Source organism: Brachycentrus maculatus, unplaced genomic scaffold (assembly GCF_059751285.1).
Source record: "Brachycentrus maculatus isolate JH-2025_06_01 unplaced genomic scaffold, ASM5975128v1 h1tg000002l, whole genome shotgun sequence".
NCBI lineage: Eukaryota > Metazoa > Arthropoda > Insecta > Trichoptera > Brachycentridae > Brachycentrus > Brachycentrus maculatus.
In genome coordinates this window covers 512,092-532,588 of record NW_028280757.1, presented here as the reverse complement: position 1 = coordinate 532,588, position 20,497 = coordinate 512,092, and the positions used below count along the sequence as shown (strand labels likewise).

The 20,497-nt window shown below is 29.8% G+C and overlaps 1 protein-coding gene across 1 annotated transcript in view; it reads left to right on the top strand.

Moving 5' to 3' along the window:
• Positions 1–20,497, top strand: part of LOC148314049 (GTP-binding protein Di-Ras2-like) — a 255,774-nt gene that overhangs the window by 219,682 nt on the left and 15,595 nt on the right. The window contains exon 4 of the mRNA XM_088277126.1: positions 19,422–19,786. Coding sequence (XP_088133252.1) covers positions 19,601–19,786 — 186 coding nt within the window. The 5' untranslated portion in view covers positions 19,422–19,600. The remainder of the gene's footprint in view (positions 1–19,421; positions 19,787–20,497) is intronic.

Genomic DNA, 20,497 nt, shown 5'->3' with positions numbered 1-20,497 from the left:
AACTTTAAAAAAAACACATTCTTTTCTGAGTCCTCCATCATAAAATCATTTCAAACCTTTATTTGTAGACTCGCAAAAATGTTTATGGCCAACAGGAAATGTTCCAAATCTCTAAGGCATAAACACATCCGGCTTTTGTTTTCATAATAAAAATATAATCCACTCGTTTGCGATTATCATGATATGACCAAAGGATGAGTTCGAAGATACAAAGTTTACAAAAATAAGATAAAATAATATATTTCAAATAAAATGTAAATTTCTTGAATGTTTTTTGCAGATACTTTGTGGCACATTTTATAAAACCTTATAAAATAAACCTAGAACTTTATTATTAAACACTTTGAAAACACTGGAGGATTGTAAAAAATGATAAAAACAATGCTACCACTTTTGTGTTTTTTAAAGTGGTAAAAGCAAATGTTAACATTCGTTTGAAAAAATCTTAAATTTCGTCAAGGAAAACTGTTTTATTATCATTATGGCAGAGCAATATATATATATATATATATATATATATATATATATATATATATATATATATATATATATATTATATATATATATATATATTTATATATATATATATATATATATATATATATATATATATATATATATATATATATATATATATATATATATATATATATATATATATATATATATATATATATATATATATATATATATATATATATATATATATATATATATTTATATATATATATATATATATATATATATATATATATATATATATATATATATATATATATATATATATATATATATATATATATATATATATATATATATATATATATATATATATATATATATATATATATATATATATTATATATATAAATATATATATATTTATATATATATATGTATATATATGTATAAATGTATATATATATATATATATATATATATATATATATATATATATATATATATATATATATATATATATATATATATATATATATATATATATATGTACACATGTGTGTGTGTGTGTATGTGTGTTTGATAATAAACTAGCTGTACCCGGCCATGCGTTTCTGAAAAAAAAGAAGTATTTATGTATATGCAAAGTGTGGATTATTGGAATACGACCGGCTAGAATACTCACGAATGCTGAAAGGCTAAATAAAGGATCGCTGAAATGATTATCTATTTTTTTTTACTTTACCATTTAGGTACTGAATTTCACCATTCACTGATCATCTGGAAAAAAATCATTGTATAATCTGACAGCGTAATAACTTACGGGATTCGTTCCAATATTTCTTCAGCTCATAGCAATACAATAAACTACGTTACATCCGAAATAATAAAATAATAAAAATACCAAGCATTTGAACTGAGGCAATTAAATTTCGCTGTTATATGGCTTTAATCCTTATAAATGCAATTGAATACAATAGTCAATACAATAAATTGCTGTTTCAAAAGATATTTATTTACCACGTTAATCTCTATTATCTTCATTTTTTTTAAAGTTATCAACCCATGATTGAAATTGACAAATATTAACAGATACTATAGATATTTAATGCTAGCTTTATAAACTTTTAACAGTTTTTTTCTTGGTTAATGTGCAATTATGAAGCTTTTAGAATAGCAAAGATTTAGAAAAAACGAAAAACAATCAAAAAGCACAACATTTGTTTTTGACCACTTTTTTTAGTACTATAATGGGTACTAAAATAAAACTTAATGTTTATAAAATGTGTCCGAAATTATCAAGAAAAGCATCTTTTGACATGCATAAAATGTGACATACATATATTATATATTTGTCCGCCTCCGTAGTGTAATGGTCAGCACGCTTGGCTACCGTTCTGGAGGTCCCGGGTTCGATTCCCAAGGAGGGTAAAATAAATGTACGTGATTTTTTCACTGTAATATTTATAAAATATTACCATGGACTGGTACCTGAAGCGGAGGGCTGATCACCTTTCCTTCATGTGTAAAACGTTCAAGATAACACTGCGTTTATATGACACAGTGCCCTATGCACCATTAGGGTGCGGATAAGGGTTTTATTATTATATTATATATACAATTTTGACTTTTTAATGTTTATTTAAAACACAGAAAAAACTGAAATTCAGTCAAATTTAAAAATAAATATATAAGCTTAGTTTCTTAATTTTATCTTTAAAAAAGTCAATTAAAAACCGAATTACAAATATTTGATTTAACAGAGAACAAAAAATAAAAATTATTAAAATTAAAATGAAATATATATGAACATAATATTATATATTATATTCCTACAAAAAACTTACCCACCCATCAAAACATTATTATTCATACATCAAACATCATAACATTAATGTCAAGTTTCATAATGCCTTTATAATCGGATGTTTATTTCCAATTAACTTTATCTAAAAATATTTATAGGTACATATTCTAAGCTCGCTTTATTTTTGACAGTGTCGAAGAGATAATAATGATGAATCTTTATCCCCCGAGCAAATCAGCATTTTTATAAACCCTAACCGAGGGTTGTTATCTTTACCATCCCGTGCCTCAACTGACAGCTTGTAGTTAAACGTGTGTTTAATACACGTACAAAGATAACAAAATCCCACGGGGTATACTGAAAAAAATATTTGTCTTAAAGTTGATCTGATCTGTTCTGGGTGTATTGTTTTTCTTGAACGGGGTTTATCTTCCCGCAATAACAAAAGATATATCTGACATGTTTCAGTAATTATATTTTTATCAGAAACTGTTATTTTACGGAAAATTACCCTCTTTCTGTTGTTTTTTTCCTTGTTTACGTTCTCGATATTGTTTACGGTCAATTGTAAAAAATAAAAAGTATAAAATCAATATTTGAAGCACCAGTATTGTGAATTGCCATTTTGAAAACATACTTATGTATTATTTATTTCAAGAGTATCTTTTTAAAGACATACAAACATTTTAACAATTTTCGATACGAATTTAATTTATTATATATATATCTTTGATAATATTTTTATATTGATCTCAAATTATTGTTAGCAAGTATTTGTATTCACAACATTTTGCGTATGTCCAAATCCTTGTTCACAAATCGGGGTTTATCTACTAAGAAGCTATTTAAATTAGCGATGTTCTTAATACATCTTGACATCTCAATAAAGATGAAGAAAAACATGGTATAAGGTATAAGTCGGGGTATTTACATACCCTACGACCTGTCATAGGCAGTAATCATTTTATACGTAGTATTCAGCATTTTACTCATGATTGACAACCACACTCCTTAAATTTTGGAACTCACTTAAACCAGCCTATGACGGTTAATTATGCCCTGTAAACATTCAGATTTCCATATTCTTCTTCATGTTTGTTGAGATATCAAAATGTATATTTTTCGTGCTCCGAAACCGTGTTTCATTCTACAAAACGAATCATTTCATATTTTTTAATATGTATTGTTATGGAAAAACGAGTTTCACATAACGAACTTTACGCATGAAAAACTTGCTCCTGTACGAATTAATGACGTTATACGAGACATCACTCTAACAAATTAAATACGTTATACGAGACATCACTCTCAGTGCCTGGAAGCCTTTTTTCTGAAACTTTTAATCAATTTCAAATCATTTATCAATTATTTATTTCGTAAAAAATACGAACATCTCTGATAGACGTAACCGTGGGGGATGTTCCAGGAGGATATTCTGTGCTTGAATATTAATTTCCGTACAATTAGAAGCATGTTCCGCCTGGGTGGTCTTTTTCCCTTAATGATTTTATCTTCCTTTTGACAGCCTATTTACAATTAATCAGATAAAGGGTTTAATCTAAATAAATTTTATTTAAAAATTGATGGGTTATAAAGAGATAGAAAATAAAATAAATTTCTGTGGTGATTGGTCAGGAAGGAAAGCCGGATCTTCTTCTTTGTATATTTAAATCTGCGTGTTTTTTCTAAAGGAATAACTCGCAAAGCGTCTATTTTAGATGCTTGTCTTCAGGTAGGATACTCAGGATGGAGAAGGTAAACGTGAAAAATACATTACAAATACCCAGATCAATTGAAAATAAATCTCTCTTGAATTCATTATGCAATTGGCGGGAATCGAACCCGCGACGCCAGTTTAGCAGTCGAGCGTCTTCCTAACTACGCCACGGCGGCTGTCTTGATGATTGTGGGTTCTTTTATTTGGTCAGGCTTCACCGTCGTGTTCAAGGATCATGAAATTAAACATATTAGAAATGTGTGCTTTTTTTCTTTTTTTTTCCACGTTCATATAATGATACAGTTCGTGAACCCTGCAAATACCTTACGTATAATTACTTACATATTGGTAATTCTTATAATTCCTTTAACAGTTCCTATATTTATCGTTCATCAAAATTGAATAACGATTAACCCGTATGCTGCGGATCTCATCTATTGTCGTTTTTTATAGAAGTACCGTTGACTGCGGATCGCATGCATAGTCGTTTTTCAACTTTACGTACTTATATCAACACCTATGTATAATTTTTTGCACTTAAATTTGGTTCGAGGCATGGATAAATTAGTTCTCTTTGACTTATTGTCATAAAATATCAAAATTATTTTAATTTAGTGTCAACTTTATCGTGAATACTTCCGGTCGGCTCGTGCTCCGCAGATACGACAGCCGCGTCTTCTATACAGCCGCCATACTTTAGGCCGCGAGTCCGTAAATGTTAATATTTTTGTGTAGATACACCATAAAAACATATTAAGTAAAGTGCATTGTGTACTGGGAACATCTATGATGGATATGCGAAAGTTTCACTACAAAAAATAGGCAAAAACATGATTTTTTTGTCAAAAATATTGTAATGTAAAATAATCCAGCTCGGGACGGAAAGTTTGACACTCGAAATCGATCAGCTTAAAGGTTAATATGGGGATTTATAAATATTCCTCTCGACTTTGTCAGCACTGAGATAACTAACATTGTAAGTCAAAATTGATATTGTGGTCGGTCTCTCGTTTCGTACAATTTGTCTTTGACTTGAACTTTGATCTTTCCTCTTTAACTTTTTCCTTCCTCCCGTCCCTCTTCCAGGTATTTTTGCAAATGTGGAATTTTGTAGTTTGAACAGTACAAGCACTTGTTTTGTATATGTGTATAGCTTGATGTAACTATTCCGTCAAATTTTCAAATAAAATAAAATAAACGGAAAATTAACTACCCTCTAGTCGTGTTTCACGACCCGGCTCGAACAATATGGACGCCTCAGTGACACATTAATTAGCCCACACGTTTGTACCGCCAACAGCGATTTATGTAGGTAAATATGGTATTAATACGTTTCCAATTACACTTCTCCTGGCATATCCTTGTGTCCTAGTTACTAGAGCGCTACCCAAACACTTTAATGTCCACATGAGGTAAAGGCACAGTTCACCACCATGGCGTGCGTTCCATACAGGCGCATAAGTGATGCCTGCCCTACTTAACTGGAAAAAATACTTAAATCTGTGGTAATGAAGAAAATGAGCAATTATCTGAATTTATTTTAATATATATATAATAAACAACTTCAAATTTATAATTAAAATGTAACTTTGTTTTAAAATCACCGTAAATATTTTATTACAACTTAATTATAATGTCTACCGGATTCGAAGCTAACCGCTTTTTTATCAGGACTGATTATAATAATTATTGAGTATTATTCAGTCCTGATAAAGAAGCGGTTAGCTTCGAAACCGGTAGACATTATAATTAAGTTATAATAAAATATTTATAGTGATTTTTAAAATCATAATTAAAATGTAACATTGTTTTAAACAAAGTTACATTTTAATTATGAAACGGAAAATCACAAAGTTTTTTTTAGGTTCAAAAAGCGTATATTTTTAAGTACATACTTATTAAGTATAAATGTTAGTTCAAAACTTATTTTGAGTGCGTCCAAACAAATCTGGGTTTTCTCCATATTTATATATTTAGTTGTCAATAAATGTTAAATCTGAACATAAAAATATTTCTGTGCTCAAGCGGATCCTACCACTATCTCTTTTTTGGGACCATTTAGATAAAAAAATATTTTAAAAAGATGGAAAAAATGGACTTCATTGTAATGATTTATCTGAACTCGTCTGTGTAAAAATTGTCGCATGGTATGATTGAGGTTGGCCATTACTGGTAAAGAGCAATATAATTGAGTTATACTTTTGATTTGTCGATCAGGTTACTTAGGCTGATAATTAAGATTTAAAATTACATTATTTAAGTCATCAATTATGTCGATGAAATAATAAATTTGAATTTAAGTGGCAATACTAATAATTTGAATAAAAATGCGGACGGAGGCGTAGTAGAATAATTTCTCTCGAATTTAGTAATCAGCTGCTGACGCTGCGTAAAATTATAAATTTGGTTATATTTCACGATCCGAAATGTGAATAAATCATGTCGAGAAGGTAGGGAATCGAAATTAATCTTTAAAATTAACTTCATCCGTAAGGACGAGTTTCCTTTGGAGATCTCGAATCCTTTATAGAGCGACACGCATAGAGCTTCGTAGCTAATTACTCGAAGGTTTTCGGAGAAATTTGCACAGTTTGAGCATTTCCAAAGGCTGTTAATTTCCGATATAAATCAAAACGTAAAAGGTCTAACGGCTTTGGATAGGTAATGAAAATTGTCATGTTACACGGAAGAAATACATCAGGGTACAAATGGCAGTGCTTTGAATAAGAAAATAACGTGAAAGTACCCTAATACATGCATATATGGATGCACTTAAATATCTTATTTCAACTTTTTTGTATCTTTCAGATCATTTCAGAGAAAACAATTTACGTTCCTTTTCATAGCACATCATTATTCATTAATTCTTTTCTATCTAAGCGATCAGACTATGGAATTAATTACCACTTCATATGAAAAATATACCATCTTTGATAACTTTCAAGAGACGCCTGTAACTTTATTATCTTTCCTTTTAACCATAACTGTCTGTCAAATTATTATTTCGTGCATCCTCTTTCTCTCTTAATCAACTCTTTCCCTAATCATACTTCTCTTGTCTCCCATATTTTATCAATTTTCAGTTGCATTAATAGAGACTGATGTAATAAATTGTTCATTCATATTGCGATTAAATGTAATTGATGTTTATTTTTCGTTTATACTTATGTAAAGTATAAACGAAAAATAAAAAGCCCTATAATTTAAGTGGAGAAACGAAGTTCAAACATTGACCACAAGTCTGTTTTGATTGCGATTGAAAGATATCGTCTCTTCGCAATGAAATTGCTAATGTAACATTATTTTGTATTTATAGAAAATACGTCATATAAATTAATATTTGCCAACAAACTGCACAAGTCCATTTTCACGGGAAGATATTTGGAAAATATCATTTCAGCAAAATAATATCTCTAGATCAGAGGTAAATGGTCGTAAATCTAAAACGTCAAATGTTCAAAAGAGACAAATGACTGTGATTTTAGAATGTAATGCTGAGTTATTATGAAGTAAACACTGGGTAATTACACATTAAAATATGATTTTTTGGCCATCTTAATATAGATGAAGAAGTATATGGAAGTCTGGGTATTCAAAGGGCTTGCGATCTGTCATAGGCTCGTTAAGTGATCACTTTACGCACGTGTAACATTCAGATTCTACTCATGATTACCACCCCACCACACTACTCAATTTTTTGGAAGTCATATATATATTATGTGATCAATCTCATGACGTCTCATAATCTTGATCTTTTACGATGACTCTTGTTCACCTTCAAAAAATGTATTGTCAAAAAATGTAAAAATAACCCCTATGTGGAGAAACCCATATTTGTGAGCAAGTATTTCGGCACACTCAAAATGTTATGATAAAAATATTATTTTTAAATATTAATTGTTTTTTAAACATTTAACGTTTTGGATTAAGATTAACAGGAATACGTATACGTAAAAACGATATATCCACATTTAACGGTTAATATATTAAAATCTTAACATAGATGATAGTCAAAAAATAATATGAAAGTCTGGCAAAAAAAATACTCACATTTCAGTTGTCCAAACTCAAAACACAGTAAGGAACATTTTTTTGTAGTACGTTTTTTTGGCATTTTAGGACTAATTAGATTCTACTTAGTCCGAAAATGCAAAAAAAAATGTACTACAAAGAAATGTCTCCTACTGTGGTTTAAGTTTGGACAGCCGATTTCCTCTAGTTTATTTTACTACTTATTTATGCGGTTGACTGAGCTAGAAATCGAACCCACGATAACGATCGTGATAGATGAGGGCGTTCTGAGAAGAGAGAACGAAAGAAGAACCTTATTGGAGAGTGTAGATAATAGAAGAAATAAAATGATGGGACATCCTGCGACCCGCCGACCTTGTCATTGGAATAAAAAGGGGAAAAGAAGAATGGAGAGGAAGAGGAAAATCAAGGAGTTGTGTGAACCACTTATGTTATAAACGAAGATAAGAGCTGTGTCGGGCATAGAACCTAAAACTAGCATGATAGAGAATAAAATTGAAGGGAAGCAAGGAAGAAAAGTTTTGCTTTTTTATACTGAAACGAAAGCAGTGAATAAAATTTTGAGCTTGCATTCCCTAACATCTAATAAGTACAATGGAATTTATCTTAATATTAAATAATCTCAGTGCTGATAATGTCGAGTTGAACTTATCAAAATCCCCATATTCACCGTTTACCAGTTTTGATGAACGATGAATATAGGAACATTGTTTAGAGTTTCTCGTTGGAAGCTCTAAGCCTTAGAGCTTAGAGCAACTGAATACCGTAGAGTCTAAGGCATTCAGTTGCCCTGGTGATTCGACTGAGAACTTTAAAACGTCGCATTTGTTCATTGTACAGAATTGTATAAACTCATGCTTTTAAGGTGGTACTAGCAAATAAATAATTCCGAGGAGCCACACGCGTCTCATTTTATAATATATATTGGAATTAGATTTTTTTAAATTCGTATTGAAAAAATATGCATTCAAATATATTTTTCACTCCTTACATTTCAATTACTGTATTCTTTTCAAAACCATATTTTTATTTCGAAGAAATACTTTTTTTTGTTAAGAAAGTTATGAGAAAAAAAATCTATTGCGTAAAATGTTAAGGTTAAGATTATCCCACTTTAACTAGAAAGCGAGTGTTTTTTTTTTTAGATTTTTCCACTCAAGAATTACAGGAAATCATACTCACTATAACATAAAGAGTAAACCCACTCACACTTAGGAATAGGTTGTAAAACTTGAAGTTGGGTTCTAAGTAGGAACATGATAAGAGGTGTAGCATAAACCGTAGATCGATTTCAGAGTCGCTTGGATGTTAGGTAGGTAAACGACAAAAACAGTACAGTATTGCTAAAATTGATAATTGGATATACGACTGCATGGATGAGGCAGAGATACATAACCTTAAACACGAATGTTCGTTTATATATTTAGTAATAAATATATATATTTAGTAATAAATGTAACCCTGAAGAGGGCAACAGGTTGTTGCCGAAACTAGTTGGTTAAATAAAAAGGTGAGTGGATCAAAACACAAAGTATTTTTATTTCTCGAAATAATGTATCAATATGATCCACAAAGTTAATGCTTTCAATATTCAAAACGAATGATCGACTTGTCTTGACAAATGGGTTCAAAATACTCAGAAAAAAAGTCTCACATGCATTCAATTAAATATACGATTGCTAGCTAAATATTGGGACGAATGAAACGTTGCTTTGAATAAATGTATACATAATATTGAGATTATTACTTTATGCGAAATATCTATAAAAGAAACTGATATTGACTTATATAACATCCAAGGTTTCAGTACCTTTTACTACAGCAGAAAAAAAAGAAAGGGTGGTGGAATTATTATTTTTTTTAAATAATATAGTTTTTACTTTAAAAAAATATGACCTCGAAAATGAGTTTGAGTGCGTAGGGGGCACATTAACGTTGGAAAACAAAAAAAAAAACTTTTTGTCTATTTATAGGCCACCTAATACGAACAAATTGATTTTTATTAAACAAATAGATAACCTGCTGAATAATATTAAAGAAAAAGGAGAAGTGTTATTAATTGGTGATATCACATCAATTTACTGGACTCTAAAGATACCGCTGTTCTGACATATGAAAATATGATGCATCACATTGTATGACAAGGTGCATAAATGATACAACTAGGGAAGCTGTCATACAACAGATCACGACTAGCTCTAATACTGTGTAAAGGCTAAAATGGTTAGCAATAAAAAATGTATTCCAAAAGAACTCCGCCGACAAGATACACAAGATGGCTTGGTGTCTTGTCGGGTGGCTCTGCAAAAAAATATGTTTAAAATGGTGATTAAAATAAATGTATACAATTTAAATTAATGTTTATTATTTTATTAAAAATTAAACACTTGAATAATCCACTTAATTGAGTTTTATTTTATTTACGACTAATTTCAAAAACGACAATTGTTTTCATCTTCTGGTACAAATTAAAACTAACGAATAAAAATATATTTAGTTGTATATATAGGTTAATAAATATAGGTAGGGGGGTTAAGGAACAACATTTTTTGTAAAAGGAAACATTGATAATAATGGTGACGTATTTTCCTTTTACAAAAAATGTTGTTCCTTAACCCCCTACCTATATTTATTAATCTATATATATATATACCTAAATATATTTTTATTTGTTAGTTTTAATTTGTACCAGAAGATGAAAACAATTGTCGTTTTCAAAACTAGTCGTAAATAAAACAAAACTCAATTAAGTGGATTATTCAAGTGTTTAATTTTTAATAAAATAATCATGTCATTCCACAAAGTTAATGCCGAATCAATAAATAATATTAATGTTTATTAATATATTGGTTAGAAGCAGCTCATCAGATTTACAACGAGTTCTATGTACAAATAAACATCGGGCATCTCAAAAGATTAATATACTTATCCCTTGTCCCGTTACAGTTAGAAGTTTAATATAATAAAATTATGTCCAAGCAATTGATTTTAAGAGTGGAAGAGACGGTTCCATTTGGTTTTAGATTGTCTAAAACCCGTAAAACAATCACCATGAACTTCAACAACTTTAGACAAACGTTATCCTAATGAATTTAGCTGAAGGGGTGCACTAACTGCTTTCTGAGTTCGCCAGAGTAAGAGCAAACTTATTTGGTAATCAACCCTTAATTTACAACCACAAGGTTACCATAAACAAAATAATTTGAGTCGGTACCTACGCTTTTACGGTGTTTAATTGTTAAACAAAATGCGTAACTTGGCCATGTTATTTTATGAAAATTGTTCAAATATTATTTATCATTTTCATTGAGTGATTCGTCAGTCACTTTGTCATAAAATTTATTTATTTTTAATTTAAGTTACACTTACTAAATACCGCTATTTATTAAAATCTATTGTGACACGTGTTTCGATGCATTCCGCATCATTTTCAAACACCATACGTATGTAATTCTAATTTTTTAGTTGAGTTCTTGACATGTTGAAGGTTGAAGAGGGAGTAGGAGCTGTTTCTTATTTTTATTTATTTATTTAAAATATATATATATTTTTTTAATTCTTATTTCTTATCAGTTGGAACATAGACAATAGTGGGGGGGGGGTTAACATTCTTATTATTTATTATATTTTATATATTAAAATCAAAACTCTCTTTTGAGTCTACTAAGTTGTCTATTTTATTTTTTTAACATAAATAAAAAAAAAAACTTGTCAATGTTTCGCCTTGTGAGGGCGTTATCAAACTATTGTGTCGTTTATTATTATTTATGTTATCAAACACTGGCGGTTATGTATAAAGTGATGCACGAATGTGGAACAGGCGAAGATTGTTTTCAAGGACAGAGCGATGTAGCGTTTTATTTTCTCTGTCTACCCCTGCGGGTATGCGGCGTGATGGTTAATTTATTGGTTTGTTAGTTTATCATCTGAATTATTTTATCGTCTTTGCATTTCTGCTGAGCAAATGTTCCCTCGTAACGTGAATCGATTTTGCTTGGCAAATATTTTGCGAATCAAATAGAAATATCAGAAAAAGCAATAAAGCTCTACCCCCTTTTATTTGAATGTACGTGGCCGTAGGGTATGGTTATTGATGCTTTGATACGGATTTATCGTTAAAAAAAACGCTCGGTACGCTCATTTTAATTAAAAATACAAGACTAATTGCTTCAGAAAACATTAATATAACATGCATTTTTGCTTTCTCGTAACGAACAAGAAAATTAAAAAATAAATTAAAGTTTTTTTGAAAAGTCAACATAGATGAAGAAGAAAATGAAAGTCTGGGTATTTTACAAAGTCTGGGTCAGGCCTTACGACCTGTCATAGGCTGGTTAAGTGATCACTTGACACACGTGCAATATTCACTATTCTACCCATAATTGACAACCACACTACTCAATTTTTTGGAACTCTTCGATATATGATCAATCTCATGATACAGTACTTGAAAGTTCACAACAGCTTCTATGTTGGATTGAGAAAGCTTTTATTTAGCAGACATCCTTTTATTTGGATGTATGAATAATCTTTTAAATTTTGTTTTAATAAACTTTGGAAAGCAACGATTTCTGGTACTATGAAAAATAATTAAACAAGTTTAAGTGGAAGTGGCGAAGATTGTTTGCAAAAGACAGAATGGCGTGGCGCTCTATTCTTTCTGCCTACCCGTACAGGGATTGAAGTCCAAATGCAATCAATTAAAGTCCAGGTGTAATTATCACATTGAAAAACCTTAAACTATAAATTATTTTTGTATCTCCTGTATGTTATGTTTATAATCTAATCATTAAAAAAAAATATTATTAAAAAAATTTGTATTACCATGTTAGTATTCGGCTCAACACAGGCCATGCCTAAAGAGCCGTAATACGTATAATAAATGTATATATGAAACGAATATGTATATTGAATGTATCTATGTATTATGAAAATAAATTAAAAAAAATTAAAAAAATAAATAAAAAAATCTCTCAGACAAATGTGCATCAAATCGATGTATAATTAATGTTCGAATAGTGAAATCAAGTGCAAATCATATTCATTATCATTACGAAAAAAGTTGAGAGTAACTTTTTCCTTTTTTTTCCCTAATAATTTTAGTCAGTTTTAAACATAATTTCTTATGTTATTTTTTGATAATTAACATGCCACTTGAATGTAGAAGAAGCGAATATTGTTCACAAAATCAGAATGGTACGGTGTTCTATTATATCTACTTACCCTGTAGAAAAGCGGCGTGATGGTTAGTTAGTTTTATATACTTATATGTAATTGTATAAATTATATAATAATTACGACTAAAAGTTGAGAGTAACCTTTTCGTTTGTTTTTTCCGAATAATTGAAGTTAGTTAGTTATTAACTTTATTTCTTATGGAATTTTTTTTTTAAAACTTCACATACCACTTGTTTACGTCCCCTGGTACATATAGACCTTGTTGAAGGTTCTCGTTAATGCGGAAGGCTTTTCAAACAAAGAAATTTAATGTAATAATACCTTGCCTTGTTTATTCAAAACATTTCTCAAACGCAAAATTTAATAAAGATGTAACACGGGCGAGTGGGTAAGGTAGAGGTGGGTTTAATAAAGTTAATCTTATAATAACTTACCTCATACTCGGTTTATTAAATTATCGATGTTGCCGGCTCAAATTATATAAATTATGAATTAATTATTTGCTAACCAAACATTCACTATGTGTTAAGGGTTGAATGGAAAACTCATTTAAGTCATCAGATAAAAATGAAATTATCAAAAAATGTAAATATTTTTTATGTCTTATAGGTGTCCCAACTTGAGAGAAATATATTATATATATATAATATAGGTGTCCCAACTTGAGAGAATTATATTCACATTCTTGATTTTTTTATGAACGCATGAATAAATTATAGATAGGAGTCTTTAGAGTACAAACAGAGATAGAAAAACTTACTCGTACCTACTCGTAAATTATTATTCTCAAGTACTTGGTTTAATCATCTATCTCTGAGCTGCATTTCCTTGTAATAAACCAGCAATATTATCAAACTTTAAACTTTGACGTCTAAAACTCTGGGATATTGATATTCACTGGAATCTATCTACTGATATCTACTGAGATAAGGGAATGAATACCTTTCGAAAGTTCTACTCTGAACAAACAGTAGACTTTGTATACATATTTACTTAAAATACGGAACTTTGAAAATGTACCTAATAATTTTAATTGTTTTTAAAAAATCGGTACCAGGTTTTTCAACAATATTAATATTATTTATAGATTTGGCGTTAAATTTGTAGAACCCCATTTTTTTGTGTATTAAATGTTAAATCGAACACAAATTTTTTGAGTTTACTAAGTTTTATTTTATTGTTGAAAAAACACATAAAAATCCATTTTGTAACAATTTTTTCGCCTAGTTATTCGCCCATTTTCAAACGAATGTCATTCGATTTGATTGATTCAACATTTAATACGTAAGTAATGTTGTTATGTATTATATCGGACACTGGATTATTCACCCTTCGGATGAGATGTCATTAGTATAGGTATCTCAACTTGAAATGAAACGTCGAAGCCAGCTAAATAATAACTTCACAATTTTTTTTAACTGATGGCGCCACAATCAACCATACTTCATAAACCTTTCGAAAAATCTATACGTATGTGGAAGGTTCTGAGACCATTGCTTATATGCAGGTTTCAAAAATTAATTTATGTATTAATTGTTAAATAAAACACAGATTTTTCGAGTCTTCTAAGTTGTATTTTGTCATTAAAACACACATCAAAATTAATATTGTGACAATTGTTTCGCCTAATTATGGCATTTAAAAACAAATGTGAAGACTGACGGTCCTTATATTTAGCTATACAATGCTAGATAATTAAGTAATAGTTTTAACATGTGCAGTAATAATTTACGTGCAATTTGGAAGAATTATGTTAATAAAAGAACAGAATGGTGTACAACACAAGTGTATAAAGTGATCGCTTAAGCCAGTCAAATGCCAGGTCGTAAACCCTGGGATACTCAAACTTCCATCTTCTTTCATATAAAAAGGAACGGTAGGTGTGTCATATCAAGTTGCGACAACTATAATACCATTTTTGTTTAGTTTCATCATTAATCTTTTCACTCCCAACTCAACATAAGACGTCATAAGTGTCATAGAATCAAAATATATGTTAGTGTTAAGTATGGTTAAGTGACTAAGGGTTGCATTGCTACCTTGTTACTTTGCACATTTGTTACTTTTTCTCAATTTATGTATTTTTGTCTCAGCTTAAGTTTTTTTATCTCAAATTGTAAAATGTATAACGAGCTAACAATATGCAATATGTAATCAAATTTGGGCACTGATTAACTAAAATAATCGAATAAAAAAAAACGAATTAAGAACAGATTATTTTTAAAAAGTCGTTAATCAATTCGATTTCTCGTGTCTAAAATCCGTTATAAAACAAAAACCTTTAATATATAGAACAAAATAAAATATCTTTTACTTCAGCAAAGTTTCATATTTTTGCATGTTAGCACATTTTAAAACAATGACAATTTCACAAAGTTTTGTACTGTAACTTTCATCGTTTTCCTTCCAAGAAAAGTCGTAATAAACATTTTTATAAAACTTTCTCCATATTTCGAATATATTTTAAACGTAAACAACATTTATTTTCTAAACCTCGGCTTTTTAGAATAATCAAAACCTTTAACTGCGATATTTATTTCACGTTTGGTAAATATAAAAGTTTGTGTTTATCAGAACTTTTATTTTGACTGTAGGGAGTATGCATTTCTACGGCTTTATGCACTTCTAGTTTACATCTCCCTAATGAGAAAACTATTTCCTCATCTTTTAATCATAAAAACGTATATGCCACTTAAAAAACCATATCCTAGTTCTGAATAGAGTGAAGGCGTAATCCACTGCAGAGTGCTCGTATATTAAAATTTACCTGAAATCTGAAAATTTACCTGAAAAAAATTTATTCCAACCAGGAACTCATTTTTAGAAGGACGTTTATATCATTAAAAGATATAATTGCCGCTGAAAATAATATGCTGAAAACAGATATGAAAGAAACATCATTAAAATATTTCGTTATTATGTCGAGTTTTTTTTACTTGTATTAAAACTGTTTTGTTTCCTCATTTTTCGTTTGTTTTTATATAAATTTGTCCGCCTCCGTAGTGTAATGGTCAGCGCGCTCGGCTACTGTTCTGGAGGTCCCGGGTTCGATTCTCAGAGGGGGGTTTAATAAATATTAGTGATTTTTTCACTCTAATATTTATACAATACTACCCTGGATTGGTAGCTGAAGCGGAGGGCTGATCACATTTCCTTCGTGTGCTAACGATCAAGATAACACTGTATTTATATGATGCAGTGCCCTATGCACCATTGGGGTGCGTATAAGGTTCAAATGAATTTTATATAATACTAAAGTAATAATTTTTATTTAATAACCATCTGTACCCGGCCACGCGCTGCTGTGGCTCAATCTTGTTTAATGGAAAATAAATAAAACAGAAAGCACATATTTCTAATGTGTATAATTTCACAATGCTTGTGAAGCAATGACAATATTAAAAATTACATTTTGAGTGTGTCCAAATACTTATTCACAAATCTGGATTATTTCCGGTTAGGAGTTATTTTTTACGTATTTTGATATCTCCACATAGATGAAGAAGAATTGAGAAGTCTGGGTATACCCAGACTTCCATATTCTTCTTCATCTATGTTGAGATGTAAAAATGTAAAAATAACTCCTAATCGGAGAATTTCCAGATTTATGAACACATTAAAAAAACTGGTCAAAGTTTAAGCTGCATTGAAATTGCTAATTAGATTTTCAGACATTTTCCAGCATGTAAAATAATCCTAGTTGCGATCTTGCACACAAATAAAAGGGTCTCTACCTAATAAAAGCTTTTCTTAATCCAATCATAGATGACTGTTGTGAACTCAATCATGGAACGTCATGAGATTGATCATATACTATATGTACGACTTTCCAGATTCGAGTATTGTGGTTGTCAATCATGGGTAGAATGGTCAATATGTGTAATGTGATCACTTAACCAGCCTGTGATACGTCATTAACCCTGTAAATACCCAGACTTCATTTTTTTTTTAAATCTTTGTTGAGTGGGAAAAATGTAAAATTAATTATTATAACTAACTCTTGCAACTAATTAACTGATGCTGCGTGACCTTCATAACAGTTATAATGATTCTACAAATACAATGAAAATTCAAGTATTTTTATGATTTCTTTGCTTTTATTCAAATTGTATTGTTTTGAATAATATGTATACAATTTTAATACAACCTCGTATTATTATTCGTAGAAATCGAAGTTACATTCATCCAATGTAAGAAGACAATATCCAATTTGACCAAAACTCCATTTGGATATACCGCAGATAGTTTTTTTATACATTCCGAAGTATGTGAAATCCCCAAAACTAAATCCCTTTATAAATAAGAAAACTTTTGTCCAATTTGTTAAAACTTCCCCAAACAAATAAAAGTTTTTTTCGAATAATAATAACAAATTGCGTCTCAAAAATGGAAATTCGTGATTAGATAAAGTTTCTTTTCTATCCTCTGATAAAAATACCATTCCTCATAATCCAACGTGGTGACTGCTGGATTGCTCTAGCATATTTTGGGCAAAATCTATAAGGGTGTCGTTTTTGTGAAGTTTCAAATTAATAAACTAGGAGTGTTTCAAAAGCTACCTTTTGTAACAAAAAGATAAATCAATTTGAAAAAAATTATCTACCCCTACTGAATTTCATAATATTTAAATAAAATAATTAATTTGTAACTTTGTTTTAAAATCACTAAAAAGAGATATTTAAAGTGATTTTAAAACAAAGTTACATTCTTATTATGAAATGGAAAATCACAAAGTAAGTGCTTGAAATATAAATTATATTGAAATGAAGTAATTTCAAATACTTGAAAATGGCCAGGTCAGAAGTCGAAATAATTGATGGGTTTGTATGAGAGTTGCATGAATATGAAAGAGGCGAAGATTGGCGTCTCTCGAAAGATCGAAGAAAATCTCTGCCTGTGGCATTTAGAATTTTCGGAACATACACACATATGTTGGTCATATGAACTAGTCAAATACATACTCTTACGAGTCAAATACATACGTTGCAAATAAATACAACTAAAAGTAAAAAAATAAAAATTATGAATAATTCGGTTTTATTGAACATTTGCACATAAAAATCAGTCAATATTATGTGTCGGTTTGTAGTCTCTTAGTGAGTGTCGCGAACTCTGAGTCAAGAGTTTTTGGGTTCTGACCCTCTCTACTAAAATTTGATAACCTTTTTAATAATTAAGGTCACAAAAATAGTATGAAATTTAAAATATTTGTGTGCAAAAAAAAAACGAAAATTTTTCTTTTTTTAATTTTTTTTAAAAGCGGTACGTTTGTGTAATTTTTTTATGTTTCATTACATTTGGCAGTTACTTTGTGACAAAATCTATCCATTTTTATTTAAGTTTTACTTACTTAAATACCACTTTTTTATTTCAATTTATTATATTCAAATACCGTATAACACGATGTTTGAAAATGATGTGGAATGCATCGAAACACGTGTCACAATAGATTTAGAGAATTTAAGTATTTACCAAGTAAAAATGAAAACTATGCTTCTGCGTTTATATGTTTTAAACTCATTATTTTCATATTATTTTTTGACATCTCATCAAAGATGAAGAAGAACATGGAAGTCTGGGCATTTACGGGGCTTACGACCGTCATAGGCTGGTTTAAGTGATCACTTTGTAAAGTGATCACTTAAACCAGCCTATGACGGTCGTAAGCCCCGTAAATGCCCAGACTTCCATGTTCTTCTTCATCTTTGATGAGATGTCAAAAAATAATATGAAAATAACTCCTGTAATTGGAGATAATCCAGATTTTGTGAACAAGTATTTGGACACACTCAAAATGTTGTCATTATTTTCAATTTATTATCTCTGATTTTGTTTTATTTTTAAATAAAATATCATTTCTCTTTTGAGCATTTATAAACATTATCATAATGAACCATTGTGAAAAGATATGTTAATTGTATTTGTTTAAAATTCCGTGAACTTGTACGAATGTTTTTTCACTCTTGGAAAATATTTTCCTAGTATATGAAAATGAGAAAATTCATCTCCAATTATAAGGAACCTAATAAATTATACATTCCTCACCCCTTTTCAATCTGTTATAATATCATTTCGCTGTGAGTTGTATAATTACAAAGTTAACAGTGTTTTTTTTCTGCTGAAATAAAATTGAAGTGGTTTTTTTCATTTTCGATTTTCATCGCTGAAAGTGGTGAATATCGCAATTTTCGCATCGTGATGTTTTAATGGTAATTTTATTTGTTTCAGGGGTCATCGCAAACGGACTCCATCAAAAATCCATCAATGAAACAATGGCAAGTCGTATTGAATGGAGATTGATGGAACAAAACAAGGCCATTTGCGCACAGCGATAATCAAATCCCTCAATCGTTACTCCAGATTTTAATCTTAAGTTTTTAAAGTGTTTATTGTGAAGTATTGTTTAAATGAATAATAATATAACCAATATGGGAGACACGGAGCGCATACGGCTAGTAGTTCTGGGAGGCGCTGGAGTTGGGAAATCATGCATCGTCAGGAGGTTCCTGACCAACTCTTACTCGGATAAGTACCGCAGCACAGTGGAGGATCTCTATAATAGAGAATACGACCTTGGACACATGATACTAAAGGTAACGAGATATTGTAATTTAGCCTAAATTCTTTTTTGAAAATATATATAATATTTTTATTGTTACCAACTTTTCATGAAGACTAAAGTCACTATTTTTTTACACATACTTATACATTTTTTTCTCTTTCATTATTATTTGATGATGCATGTATTTATAAATAATGTGAAAGAAAACATCCCACATAGGAATAGTCGTGCGTGAGTTTACAACACGGTTTAAAGTTAATTGAAATTATTTTAAAGTTAAAAAAAAACAGGGGAAAAATAAGATTACAGAAAAAAAAATTATTGAAGAAATAAAATTGAAGACTATAAAAGTAAGCAGTGATTTTTGTTATTAAAAAAATACATATTATTTTTTGACATCTCATCAAAGATGAAGAAGAATATGGAAGTCTGGGCATTTACGGGGCTGACGACCGTCATAGATCATTAAGTGATCACTTTACACACGTGTAACATTCACCAATTCTACCCATTATTGACAACCACACTACTCAAATTCTTGGAAGTTCTGTTTATATGAAACAATTTAGAAACCTTGTTTTTGAATCACTAGAGACATCTATTGGTGAGATGTAAAGAAGCTTTTTACTAAGCAGAAACTCTTATATTAGTATGTGAGGTCTAAATCCTGGATTATAATCACACACATGAGAAACGCCTGGAGATAATCCAGATTTTGTGAACAAGTATTTTGATACACTCA